Source organism: Lipotes vexillifer, unplaced genomic scaffold (genome assembly GCF_000442215.2).
Source record: "Lipotes vexillifer unplaced genomic scaffold, Lipotes_vexillifer_v1.1 scaffold213, whole genome shotgun sequence".
NCBI lineage: Eukaryota > Metazoa > Chordata > Mammalia > Artiodactyla > Lipotidae > Lipotes > Lipotes vexillifer.
Window position 1 is genome coordinate 7,625,963 of NW_006780610.1, and position 14,783 is coordinate 7,640,745.

A 14,783-nucleotide genomic window follows, 5' to 3' on the forward strand; every position below is an offset into this window, starting at 1 on the left:
CCTGCTGAGGGAAGCCATAGATATTGATTAACCATGTACATTATTAAAAATATATACATTTAAATACAATGTTTAAATTTATGCATAGTTTTCTTAAATTATGTATGTCCATAGTATGTTTGAGTTCTAAATTCATAACCAAAAATAAAGAGAATAAAGTAAATTTGGTTAATCAAATAGGAAACACTGAAGGAGAAAAATATATTTTAAATCATGGTAAACAGAAAATACAAAATGAGGTAGCAAAACTAAGTGCAAGGGCTTCCCTGGTGGCACAATGGTTAAGATCTGCCCACCAATGCCGAGGACATGGGTTCGAGCCCTAGGTGCAGGAAGATCCCACATGCCGTGGAGCAACTAAACCCGTGCACCACAACTACTGAGCCTGCGCTCTAGAGCCTACGAGCCACAACTACTGAAGCCGTTTGCCACAACTACTGAAGTCTGCATGCCTAAAGCCCATGCTCCGCAACAAGAGAAGCCACTGCAATGAGAAGCCCACGCACCGCAACAAAGAGTAGCCCCTGCTCACCACAACTAGAGAAAGCCCACACACAGCAACGATGACAATGTTTAATACATTTATTTATTTAAAAAAAAACCATGTGCAAATATATGTGCAACCGTGACAAATATAATTGAATCAAACTGCTAATTAAAGGTCAGAGACTTTCAGATTGGTTAAATTTTAAAAGTCTAATTATAAGCTTTCCATGAACTGAGAATTGAATATATTCATTTGCCTCTCTAAGGTCATAGCTAAAAAGGTGTCACTCATCCCTGGTGTGAAGCAAAATGTTAAAAAAATATATAGATAGCAAGTACTAACCTCTAAAATCTGGTGTAGCAAAGCTAATAACAGACTAAATAGAATTTAAGGCAGAAAGCATTAAAAGACATAAAGAGGGATATTTCATGCTGATAAACATAATCTACCAAGAAAATATAATAGTCATAAACTTCTGTGCACCTAAGAATAGTATTGAAATGTATAAAGGGAAAATTCATAGAATTACAGGGAGAAAGGGACAAATTCACAATTACAGTGGTAGACTTCAACACATCTCTTTCAATGACAGACCAAGAATAAGTAGTTAACATAAAATATTTGCAAAATATAGTTATATTAATGAACTTTTGTTGCAAAAAAACCATGCCAAAATTTAGAGGCTTTAAACAGTAATTATTTATTTTCTACAAAAGTTGTACTTTAAATATAAGTACCAGATAGATTGAAAGGGAAAGAAGACAAAAAGATATGCCATGCAAATGGTAAGCATAAGAAACATAAAGAAGTTTCAAATAATACTGCAATCAAGGAGTATTACCAAAATTAGAGATATTTAGAAATGACAAGTAGGCTAACTACATTAAAAAAGATATACAAGTGTATATGCAGATGATAAAAGAGATTCAAAACACATGAAGGAAAAATCAACAGAACTGAATGTAAAAAGTAAAGACAAACTACAGAATAAGAGAAGATATCCAGAGTATGTGTATTTTTTAAAAGGCCCTGTACCTAGACTATGTAAAGAACTTTTACAACTCAGTAATAAAATAATCCAATGAAAATATGTACAAGAGACTTGAACACTTTGTAAAATAAGGTATGAATGGCCAATAAGTATATGAAAACATGCTCAACATCATTAGTCATAAGGCAAATGCAAATTAAACCATAATGAAATATTACTATGCACCCCCTAGAATAGCTTAAATTTAAGACTAACAATACAAAGTGTTAAAAAGGATGTGGAACAAATAGAATTTTCATATATTGCTGGTTGGGATGTAAAATCGTACAATCACTTTGGAAAACCAATTGGAAGTTTCTTTTAAAGATAAATTCCCCTACACTATCACCTGGCAATTCTACTCCTAGTTATTTATCAAAGAGAAATGAAAACCCATATCCATAAAAAGACTGTTATATGAATTTTGTTATAATCCCAAACTGGAAACAACCCAAATGTTCATCAGTAGGAGAATAAATAAGCAAATTGTCCTATGATTGCTACAGAACAATAAAAGGAAATAGTGATACATAAAACAGCATGAGTTGACTCTTACAAAAATTATGTTTAGCAAAAGAAACCAGACACAAAAGTAATGCATATATGATTCCAACTACATGAAGCTCTGGTACGCAAAACTAATGCTTATAGAAATAGCATCATTGATTTCCTGGAGCATTGGGGCAGGTCATACTGATTGCAAAGGGGCATAAGAGAATTATCTGGGGCAACGGAAATAATCTATATCCTGACTGTGGTAGCGGTCACACAGATATATACATTAGCCAAAACTCATTAAATTGTGTACCTAAAATATGTGTGCTTTATTGTACATAAATTATATCTCTAAGTTTGTGAATTTTAAAAAGAAATTCATGAGTTATAAGCAGAAGAACAGGCTTACTGGTAAAGTAAAAAGAAGTACCCGAAATAAAGAGTAGCAAAATAATCAAACCATTAGGTAAGTTAAACAAAGGGAAAAAGCAGTTTACAAAAATCAAAAAGGAAGAGTGGAATATAACCGTTGAACCAAGGAAATTTTTAAATTACGAGACTATTTTGTACATATCTATGCCAAAAAATTAGTGATATGAATGAATTTCTAGGAAGCTATAATTTATTAAAATTGACCCCAGTAGAGAGAGAAAGTTTATACTTTCAATATTCTCTTTAAAAAGGTGGGGAGAATGTTTTCAGAGGAAGCCCCACCAAAAACATCAAGACTAGATGGTTTCACGGAAGAATACTACTAAATCTTCAAAGGCCAGATATCTCAAGCATAGGAAAAACAAAAAACAAAAAAACTTGTAAACACTAATGCCTAAATCTGATAACTAACATTGCACACAAAAAGGCAAACCTATGGACCCATCTCATTTGAGAGAGCATGCCTGTTTCCCCCTGATGGAGGCAGATTCACGTAGAAGGTAAAAAGCTTGAAAGAGACCTGCTACTGGAAGGAGCAGACCATAAGGCCAGGGGAACTTAATTATCACCACACCTCAGTGACCTGTGCTGGTTGTCAGGTTAGTGAAATCTGGAACATTTCAAAAGCCAGGCTGGTTTCCTCCTTAGAAGCCATTCTTATATAATTCCAATGTTGCTTCTCCATTTCTTCTAAGTCCCACACCAACCATCTTCCTTAGGGTGATATGTTTATCTTTAGATATCTTTTCCTTTAATCAAATTAAAATTGACTTACAATATTACATTAGTTTAGGTACACAGCATAGTGGTTTGATCTTTTTATAGATTATGCACCATACAGTTATTACAATATTATTGACTATATTCCCCATGCTGTATATCACATCCCTGGGCCTTCTCCATTTCCTAACTGGCAGTTTGTACCTCTTAATCACCTTCAGCTGTTTTCCCAACTCCCCATCCCTCTGTTCTCCGGCAGCCACCACTTTGTTCTCTGTATTTGTTAAGTCTGTTTCTGTTTTGTTGTATTTGTTAGTTTGTTTTGCTTTTCAGATTTCATATGTAAGTGAAATCATACAGTATTTTTCTTTAACTGTCTGATTTATTTCACTTAGCATAATACCATCCAGGTCCATCCATGTTGTTGCAATTGGCAAGATTTCATTCATTTTTATGGCTGAGTAATATTCCATTGTGTATATATACCACTTCTTCTTTATCCATTCACCTATCAATGGACACTAAGGTTGCTTCTATATCTTGGTTATTGTAAATAATGCTGCAATGAACATTGGGATGCATATGTCTTTTCGAATTAGTGTTTTCATTTTCTTCAGCTAAATACCCAGGAGTGGAATTGCTGGATCATACGGTAGTTCTATTTTTATTTTTTTGAGGGAACTCCATGCCGTTTTCCATAGTGGCTGCACCAATTTACATTCTCACCAACAGTGCACAAGGGTTCCCTTTTCTTCACATCCTCACCAACACTTGTTATTTCTTGTCTTTTTGATGATTGCCATCCTGACAAGTGTGAGGTGATATCTCACTGTGGTTTTGGTTTGCATTTCTCTAATAATTAGTGATGTTAAGCATCTTTTCGTGTGCCTATTGGCCATCTGTATGTCTTCTTTGGAAAAATGTCTGTTCAGGTCCTCTGCCCATTTTTAATCAGATTGTTTGTTTTTTCTGGCATTAAGTTGTATGAGTACTTTACATATTTTGGATATTAACCCCTTATCAGGTATATCATTTGTAAATATCTTCACCCATTCAGTACGTTGCCCTTTCATTTTTTTTTAACATCTTTATTGGATTATAATTGCTTTACAATGTTGTGTTAGTTTCTGGTGTACAACAAACTGAATCATCTATATGTATACATTTATCCCCATATTCCATCCCTCTTGCATCTCCCTCCCACACTCCCTATCCCACCCCTCTAAGTGGTCACAAAGCAACAAGCTGATCTCCCTGTGCGATGCGGCTGCTTCCCACTAGTTATCTATTTTACATTTGGAAGTGTACATATGTCAATGCTACTCTCTCAGTTCATCCCAGCTTACCATCCCCCTTCCACTTGTCCACAAGTCCATTCTCTATGTCTGCATCTTTATTCCTGTCCTACTGCTAGGTTTGTCAGAACCATTTTTTTTTTAGATTCCATATATATGTGTTAGCATACGGTATTTGATTTCTCTTTCTGACTTACTTCACTCTGTATGACAGACTCTAGGTCCATCCACCTCACTACAAATAACTCAATTTCATTTCTTTTTATGGCTGAGTAATATTACACTGTATATATGTGCCACATCTTCTTTATCCATTCATCTGTCGATGGACACTTAGGTTGCTTCCATGTTCTGGCTATTTTAAAGAGTGCTGCAATGAACATTGGGGTACATGACTCTTTTTGAATTATGGTTTACTCAGGATATATGCCCAACAGTGGGATTGCTGGCTCATATGGTACTTTTATTTTTAGTTTCTTAAGGAACCTCCATACTGTTCTCCATAGTGGCTGTATCAATTTACATTCCCACCAACAGTGCAAGAGGGTTCCCATTTCTCCACACCCTCTCCAGCATTTATTGTTTGTAGATTTTTTGATGATGGCCGTTCTGACCGGTGTGAGGTGATACCTCACTGTAGTTTTGATTTGCATTTCTCTGATGATTAGTGATGTTGAGCATCCTTTCACGTGTTTGTTTGCAATCTGTATATCATCTTTGGAGAAATGTCTGTTGAGGGCTTCTGCCCAGTTTTGGACTGGCTTGTTTCTTTTTTTGATATTGAGCTGCATGAGCTGCTTGTATGTTTTGGAGATTAATCCTTTGTCAGTTGCTTCGTTTGCAAATATTTTCTCCCATTCTGAGGGTTGTCTTTTGGTCTTGTTTATGGTTTCCTTTGCTGTGCAAAAGCTTTTAAGTTTCATTAAGTCCCATTTGTTTATGTTTGTTTTTATTTCCATTTCCCTAGGAGGTGGGTCAAAAAGGATCTTGCTGTGATTTATGTCATAGAGTGTTCTGCCTATGTTTTCCTCTTAAGAGTTTTATAATGTCTGGACTTACATTTCGGTCTTTAATCCATTTGGAGTTTATTTTTGTGTATGGTGTTAGGGAGTGTTCTAATTTCATTCTTTTACAAGTAGCTGTCCAGTGTTCCCAGCACCACTTATTGAAGAGGCTGTCTTTTCTCCATTGTATATTCTTGCCTCCTTTATCAAACATAAGGTGACCATATGTGCGTGGGTTTACCTCTGGGCTCTCTATCCTTTTCCATTGATCTATATTTCTGTTTTTGTGCCAGTACCGTACTGTCTTGATTACTGTAGCTTTGTAGTATAGTCTGAAGTCAGGGAGCCTGATTCCTCCAGCTCTGCTTTTCTTTCTCAAGATTGCCTTGGCTATGCGGGGTCTTTTGTGTTTCCATACAAATTGTGAAATTTTTTGTTCTAGTTCTGTGAAAAATGCGAGTGGTAGTTTGACAGGGATTGCATTGAATCTGTAGATTGCTTTGGGTAGTATAGTCATTTTCACAATGTTGATTCTTGCAGTCCGAGAACATGGTATATCTCTCCATCTGTTTGTATCATCTTTAATTTCTTTCATCAGTGTCTCATAGTTTTCTGCCTACAGGTCTTTTGTCTCCTTAGGTAGGTTTATTCCTAGGTATCTTATTCTTTTTGTTGCAGTGGCAAATGGAAGTTTTTCTTTAATTTCTCTTTCAGGTTTTTCATCGTTAGTGTTTAGGAATGCAAAAGATTTCTGTGCATTAATTTTGTATACTGCTACTTTACCAAATTCATTGATTAGCTCCTGTAATTTTCTGGTAGCATCTTTAGGATTCTCTATGTATAGTATCATGTCATCTGCAAACGCTGACAGTTTTATGTCTTCTTTTCCGATTTGGATTCCTTTTATTTCTTTTTCCTTGCTGACTGCTGTGGCTAAAAACCTTCCAAAACTATATTGAATAATAGCTGTGACAGTGGGCAACATTGTATTTTTCCTGATCTTAGAAAAAATGGTTTCAGTTTTTCACCATTGAGAACAATGTTGGCTGTGGGTTTCTCATATATGGCCTTTATTATGTTGAGGTAGGTTCTCTCTATGCCCGCTTTCTGGAGAGTTTTTATCATAAATGGGTGTTGAATTTTTTCAAAAGCTTTTTCTGCATCTATTGAGATGATCATATGGTTTTTAACCTTCAATTTGTTAATATGGTATATCATGTTGATTGATTTGCCTATATTGAAGAATGCTTGCATTCCTGGGGTAAACCCCACTTGATCATGGTGTATGATCCTTTTAATGTGCTGTTGGATTCTGTTTGCTAGTATTTTGTGGAGGATTTTTGCATCTATGTTCATCAGTGATATTGGCCTGTAGTTTTCTTTTTTTGTGACATCTTTGTCTGGTTTTGGAATTAGGGTGATGGTGGCCTCGTAGAATGAGTTTGGGAGTGTTCCTCCCTCTGCTATTTTTTGGAAGACTTTGAGAAGATAGGTGTTAGCTCTTCTCTAAATGTTTGATAGGGTTCGCCTGTGAACCCATCTGGTTCTGGGCTTTTTTTCATTGGAAGATTTTTAATCACAGTCTCAATTTCAGTGCTTGTGACTGGTCTGTTCATATTTTCTATTTCTTCCTGGTTCAGTCTCGGATGGTTGTGCTTTTCTAAGAATTTGTCCATTTCTTCCAGGTTGTCCATTTTATTGGCATATAGTTGCTTGTAATCTCTCATGATCCTTTGTATTTCTGCAGTGTCAGTTGTTACTTTTCCTTTTGCATTTCTAATTCTGTTGATTTGAGTCTTCTCCCTTTTTTTCTCGATGAGTCTGGCTAATGGTCTATCAATTTTGTTTATCTTCTCAAAGAACCAGCTTTTATTTTATTGATCTTTGCTATCATTTCCTTCATTTCTTTTTCATTTATTTCTGATCTGATGTTTATGATTTCTTTCCTTCCGCTGACTTTGGGGGATTTTTGTTCTTCTTTCTCTAATTGCTTTAGGTGTAAGGTTAGGTTGTTTATTTGAGTTGTTTCTTGTTTCTTGTGGTAGGATTCTATTGCTGAAAACTTCCCTCTTAGAACTGCTTTTGCTGCATCCCATAGGTTTTGGATCATCGTGTTTTCATTGTCATTTGTTTCTAGGTGTGTTTTGATTTCCTCTTTGATTTCTTCAGTGATCTCTTGGTTGTTTAGTAGCATATTGTTTAGTCTCCATGTGTTTGTACTTTTTACAGTTTTTTCCTGTAATTGATACCTAATCTCATAGATTTGTGGTTGGAAAAGATACTTGATACAATTTCAATTTTCTTAAATTTGCCAAGCCTTGATTTGTGACTCAAGATATGATCTATCCAGGAGAATATTCCATGAGCACTTGAGAAGGAAGTGTATTCTGTTGCTTTTGGATGGAATGTCCTATAAATATCAATTAAGTTCATCTTGTTTAACAGGTCATTTAAAGCTGGTGTTTCCTTATTTATTTTCAATTTGGATGATCTGTCCATTGGTGAAAGTGGGGTGTTAAAGTCCCCTACTATTATTGTGTTACTGTCGATTTCCCCTTTTATGGCATTTAACATTTAAACGCTTTATGTATTGAGGTGCTCCTATGTTGGGTGCATAAATATTTACAATCGTTTTATCTTCTTCTTGGATTGATCCCTTGATCATTATGTTGTGTCCTTCTTTGTCTCTTGTAATAGTCTTTATTTTAAAGTCTATTTTCTCTGATATGAGAATTGCTACTCCAACTTTCTTTTGAGTTACATATGTGGAATATCTTTTTCCATCCCCTCACTTTCAGTCTGTGTGTGTCCCTAGGTCTGAAGTGGGTTTCTTGTAGACAACATATATATGGGTCTTGTTTTTGTATCCATTCAGCCAGTCTGTGTCTTTTGGTTGGATCACTTAATACATTTACATTTAAGGTAATTATCGATATGTATGTTCCTATTACCATTCTCATAATTGTTTTGGGTTTCTTTTTGTAGGTCTTTTTCTTCTCTTGTGTTTCCTGCCTAGAGAAGTTCCTTTAGCATTTGTTGTAAAGCTGGTTTGGTGGTGCTGAATTCTCTTAACTTTTGCTTGTCTGTAAGGGTTTTAATTTCTCCATCAAATCTGAATGAGATCCTTGCTGGATGGAGTAATCTTGGTTGTAGGTTTTTCCCTTTCATCACTTTAAATATGTCCTGCCATTCCCTTCTGGCTTGCAGAGTTTCTGCTGAAAGATTAGCTGTTAACCTTATGGGGATTCCCTTGTGTGTTATTTGTTGCTTTTCCCTTGCTGCTTTTAATATTTTTTCCTTGTATTTAATTTTTGATAGTTTGATTAATATGTGTATTGGCGTGTTTCTCCTTGGATTTGTCCTGTATGGGACTCTCTGCACTTCCTGGACTTGATTGACTATTTCCTTTCCCATAGTAGGGAAGTTTTCAACTATAATTACTTAAAATACTTTCTCAGACCCTTTCTTTTTCTCTTCTTCTTCTGCAACCCCTATAATTCGAATATTGGTGCATTTAATGTTGTCCCAGAGGTTTCTGAGACTGTCCTCAATTCTTTTCATTGTTTTTTCTTTATTCTGCTCTGCAGCAGTTATTTCCACTATTTTATCTTCCAGGTCACTTATCCATTCTTCTGCCTCAGTTATTCTGCTATTGATCCTTTCTAGAGAATTTTTAATTTCATTTATTGTGTTGCTCATCATTGTTTGTTTGCTCTTTAGTTCTTCTAGGTCCTCGTTAAACATTTCTTGTATTTTCTCCATTCTATTTCCAAGATTTTGGATATCTTTACTATCATTATTCTGAATTCTTTCTCAGGCAGAATGCCCATTTCCTCTTCATTTGTTTGGTCTGGTGGGTTTTTACCTTGCTCCTTCATCTGCTGCATATTTCTCTGTCTTCTCATTTTGTTTAACTTACTGTGTTTTGGGTCTCCTTTTTGCAGGCTGCAGGTTCATAGTTCCTGTTGTTTTTGGTGTGTGCCCCCAGTGGGTGAGTTTGGTTCAGTGGCTTGTGTAGGCTTCCTGGTGGAGGGGACTGCTGCCTGTCTTCTGGTGGGTGGGGTTGGATCTTTTCTTTCTCATGGGCAGGGCCGCGTCTGGTGGTGTGTTTTGGCATGTCTGTGAACATAGTATGACTTTAGACAGCCTGTGTGCTAATGGGTGGGTTTGTGTTCCTGTCTTGTTAGTTGCTTGGCATGGGGCATCCAACACTGGAGCTTGCTGGCTGTTGGGGGGATCTGGGTCTTAGCATTGAGATGGAGATCTCTGGGAGAGCTCCCACTGATTGATATTACATGGGGCCACGAGGAGCTCAGGCAAAGTCACCAGGAATCATCTCCAAATGTTAAAGACTTTCAGCTTACTAACCAAGAGGAAATGCCTGCTCTTTCATTTTTGTTGATGGTTTCCTTTGCTGTGCCAAAACTTTTTAGTTTGATATGGTCCTATTTGCTTATTTTTGCTTTTGTTGCCCTTGCCTGAGGAGACAGACCCAAAAACATATTGCTAAGACTGATTTCAAAGAGTATACTACCTATGTTTTCTTCTAGGAGTTTTATGGTTTCAGGTCTTAGATTTAAGTCTTTAATCCAGTTTGAGTTTATTTTTGTATATGATGTGAGAAAATGGTCTAGTTTTATTCTTTTACATGTAGCTGTCCAGTTTTCCCAACACCACTTCTTGAAGAGACTGTCTTTTCCCCATTGTGTATTCTTGCCTCTTTTAGGCTAGATTAATTGCCCATATATGTGTGGACTTATTTTTCTCTGTTCTGTTCCATTGATCTATGTGTCACTTTTTGTGCCAGTACTATACTGTTTTGATTACTGTAGCTTTGTAGTATAGTTTGAAGTCAGGAAGCGTATAACTCCAGCTTTGTTGTTCTTTCTCAAGATTGCTTTGGCTATTCAGGGTCTTTTGTGCTTCCATACAAATTTTGAAGTTATTTGTTCTAGTTCTGTCAAAAATGCCATGGGTATTTTGATAAGGATTGCATTGAATCTGTAGATTGCTTTAGGTAGTATGGACATTTTAATAATAGCAATTCTTCTAGCCCATGAACACAGAATATCTTTCCATTTATTTGTTTCATCTTCAATTTCTTTCTAGATATCTTAGTACTACTAATCAGGTCACAGCCACGCTCTGCTGTTTCCTTCTGTTCCTGGTGTAATTATCATCATCATCTCTATAATTTATGGAGGCATGCCATACATATATTATTTAGTATAATATGGTAATATATTATATAATAATATATAATCTTAATATATAATTATATAAAATAATATATAATTATATAACATTTTGTGTAATACAACAGCCCTGTAAGGTAGGTGTTATCTTTTTGTGTTGGAGATGGTGAAGCTATTGCACAGAAAGGAAATAATTTGTTCAAGACCACACAGGTAGTAAGTGACAGAGGTGGACTATAAATCCAGGTGTGTTTGACTCAAAATCCCATGGGCTTACCTCTGCCCTATACTCTCCTTGTACAAATCAAACTCATTTAGCTCTTGGATTTGAGGATGCCTTACAGTTATCTGTATGTACGTATCATCCCCACCTGCTCCAAAGCCCATATCTGAGCTAAGAAGTGATTCCAAGCAACTGACCAAGCCTGAGTCTCAGCAATATAGTAACATTGACACAGAATCTGATACCAACTCATGCCATGGAGCAGTAAAATGATGGGTATTGGAGTCTTGCTTGAATGTGCTCAAATGCCATCTGGTTTTCCAATGGTCGTCTTCTTCACCAGGGAAAAGCCAATGTGTTGGCACTCGTTCCATCTCCATCCCATGTACCTGGTATTTCTCTTTCTTTCTCCAAGTGCACTGCCCAACGAATGAGCTTCTGACAGACTCCACAGGTGTGATCCTGAGTCAGAGCTACCCGGGAAGCTATCCCCAGTTCCAGACCTGCTCTTGGCTGGTGAGAGTGGAGCCCGAATATAACATCACCCTCACAGTGGAGTACTTTCTCAGTGAGAAGCAATATGATGAGTTTGAGATCTTTGATGGTAAGTAAATCAAATTGTGCCCTGCTACAGATAGCACAGACTGGCTTCAAAACCCCAGGAGTCTATGATGCAACCTCCCAATTAGGACTTTCCAGATGCTCCACACAAGGTCCTTCCCTACCACAGAAACTCCAGTACCATGGATGCTGCTACAGCACACTTTCTTTAATCTAGCCACCACTCAAAGCTAGCCCCTTGAATGTCAACCAATAAATGGGTCATAACAGCACTCCCAAGTGAAGAGCATGCTGCTTCCAAAACCCAAAGAGGTCTACCAAACACTGTGCTTTTCTCTTGGTGGTAGGAGGGGAAAGGTGCAATAACCTGCTCTTTAATTTGGAGGATATGTCTCAGCATGCCCCAGACCACAGGACCCTAAAAAATTCACCTGACTCTTTGTAGGGTTCCTCTCTTACCCTTTGGAGCATGTGTCTTGCAAAGGCATCTACACTAATTGTCCCTTCTGGCACATCAGATCCAATTAGTACAATGTCATCAATATAGTAAATCAATGCGCTGTATTCTGCAGGATGTCCAGATGGTCCACATCTCTTCATACTACATTATGACAGAGCAGGAGAATTAACATAGCTCTGGAGCAAGACCATGGATGTATACTGTTGTCTCTCTCATGTAAATGCAAATTGCTTACAATCCTCCTTTCTGGTGGGTATAGACAAGAATGCATTGCTAGATCAATAACTGCATTTCATATAACCAAAGCTATGATAATCTAGTCTAATGAATATACTACATCTGGCATAGCTACTGCAGTTGAGGCTACTACTGGGTTAAGTTTTGGGGACAAGACTCCATTTCTTACCAATCCCATCCCTCCTATAACCCTGTTGTATCAAAGGAGCCATAATAGTGCTTTGGGTCCCAGGTATCAGCATCAATTCACACACTCTGTATACAGAAGTCTTCCAAATATCCAGGCATTCCCTTTTCCCCAATATTCAGTTACCTGAATTAATAGTGGTGGGTCTTTTGGGATAAAGACTTGGGAATCACTACCGTATCCAACTGGTGTTATTTTGCAGGGTCCTTTTTCGTAAGGACCCAGCCCCTCCTTCAGCCAAAGTATTCTGGAGTAAGAAACGAAACCTGGCTCAAGTCTCCAAATTACTCCAGGGATTGGAACTTTCTACACCCTTTTGGTTATATATTCATGATCTGTTTTCTTCATATGTTCATTTTTTTTTCGCCGCCCATCTATCTTGCCCTTAGGAATATCATGTTGTGTCAGCCATCTCCATAGATCCTGCAGGTCAGGCCCTCCTGGCTGCCATCCCAACCTTGCTGCCCATTTTAGTAATTATGCCAACCAGTGCTTCTGCCTGGCCTCTGTATTTAGGCTCCTTTCCTCCCCATCAATACTAGGAAGCCCAGCTTGGTGGCAGCCTCTCCTCCCATCAGTTTCCGCCTACAGAGGACAGCCAATTCTCAGGTTGTTGATATTCGTCCTCACCCCCTCAGCAGTGCATTCCTTATTGCTTTAGGAACTGGTGTGTCCCCCAGATCCTCCCGAAGGTCACGGTCAGCTGGTGGGTGTTCTGATCTAATACAGCAGACCTATCCCAGCATGCCATTCCTCTGAGCCATTTGACCTCTTCCTTCATAGTTTGTCACAGCAGTTCTGATGGCTCTCCTTTGTTTAATGTGGTCTATTACTTTTGCCAAGCTCCCAAGGGCTGTCTCGGCAGCATATGAGAACCATCACTTAGGGCTCTTTCCAGGATAATAAATCCCGTGTTTTGGATTATCTAGCTTTGTACTCTGCCTCCCTTGAATCAGCACCCTTGGGATGCACTTCCAGACATCTAAGGAGGAGAGAAAGAACAGGGAGGCCTTTCTGGAAGAGCCTTGGAAGGGACCATTGGGGAGCTTTGTTATTTATGGCATTGAGACATGATGATGTTTTCCTCTAGCTTTATTGCTATCTATTCATTCATAAATATTTTTTCTATGTGGCAGGGACTGAACTGTTTTTAGTATGTACAAGCAGGATGGTGAGATAGAAAATATCCCCAGGTTGAAAACCAGCTCTTCCTTTTAACCCGCTGCTTGACTGTGGGCAAGTCCCAGGATGGCAAATAGATGTCGTCTCACCTGCCAACGGCTATGTGTTGTCAGGGACTTCTTGGATCCCTGCTTTAGGGCTCAGGAGGGTAGAGCACCTAGAGCAAAGCCTGTGGATACTGAGAGAGGAGCAGATGGACCAGTGATGGTGCTGCGTTACCATCCCAAATCTTCACGTCTTCACTTGAGGAGGGGAGAATCCGAGGTGGTTACATTAACGGTATCACGTCTAGTGTCTCTGATAGCTGTGAGAGTCTGTAATCCTGTGTCCACACCCTCCTCCCAGGTCCCTCAGGACAAAGTCCTCTGCTGAAAGCCCTCAGTGGGAATTACTCAGCTCCCCTGATTGTCACCAGCTCAAGCAACTCTGTGTACCTGCGCTGGTCGTCTGACCATGCCTACAATCGGAAGGGCTTTAAGATTCGGTATGCAGGTGAGTGAAACATAAAGACTCATGAAAAGGGCCACAGCCCCCGAGCCCCTTACGTTTCTCACCCAGAAGAATAAGCCATGGGCCATGTCCTCGTGCCTGGCTGAGCTCCTCCACAGGCCTGGGGACTGGCAGCCTTTCTCCTCCTCGTAGGCACTCTCACCTCTAGCTGCACAGTATCCTTGACATTTTCCCACCTCCCCCTTTTCTATACCTCTCCCCGCTTTTAAGCTCTTCCCTCTTTCTGCTCATACTGCCAGCCTGTGTCTTCTGGATAAGTTTATTGTATATGACCTGATAAGGTCTATAGGTGGTCCTGTCCCTAACACTGTTGAAATGTTAATAAAAGGTCCTTTAAACCAAAAAACCCTAAGATATGGGTCCCCAACTGGCAAATATTAGACAAGCAGCAAACGATGGGTTATATTCCAAGTCCAGGAGCCTCTCTTCTGCTCTGCAAACCGTATCTCATAGGCAGTGTCAGATCGAGGGCCAATCCAACTGGATAGCTGAACAGCCAGCCATCTACAAGGAGCACACAAATATCCTTGGAAATAAAATGAGATGGAGAAAATCAACGTTATCTGAACTCCTATCACGGGGATTACTGTCTGTCGCTGGAAAGAAAATTTGAAAAGCTGCTTGCTGCCCATTTTGCAGGGCAGTGGGTCCGTTGAACTGCTGGCTGGCTCTGTGAGCTTGGGAGCAGAAATGTATTACTTAAGACCATGGCGAGTTCCACCAGGCTCCAGTCCCCCTGCAGCACTCTTTCCCCTGGCTGCATTT

General features: G+C 38.7%; 1 protein-coding gene across 1 annotated transcript in view; it reads left to right on the forward strand.

Moving 5' to 3' along the window:
* CSMD2 (CUB and Sushi multiple domains 2) overlaps positions 1-14,783 on the forward strand; it is a 621,436-nt gene that overhangs the window by 528,820 nt on the left and 77,833 nt on the right. Inside the window, exons 48-49 of the mRNA XM_007453867.1 lie at positions 11,297-11,485; positions 13,854-14,000. Of these exons, the coding sequence (XP_007453929.1) occupies positions 11,297-11,485; positions 13,854-14,000 (336 nt within the window). The remainder of the gene's footprint in view (positions 1-11,296; positions 11,486-13,853; positions 14,001-14,783) is intronic.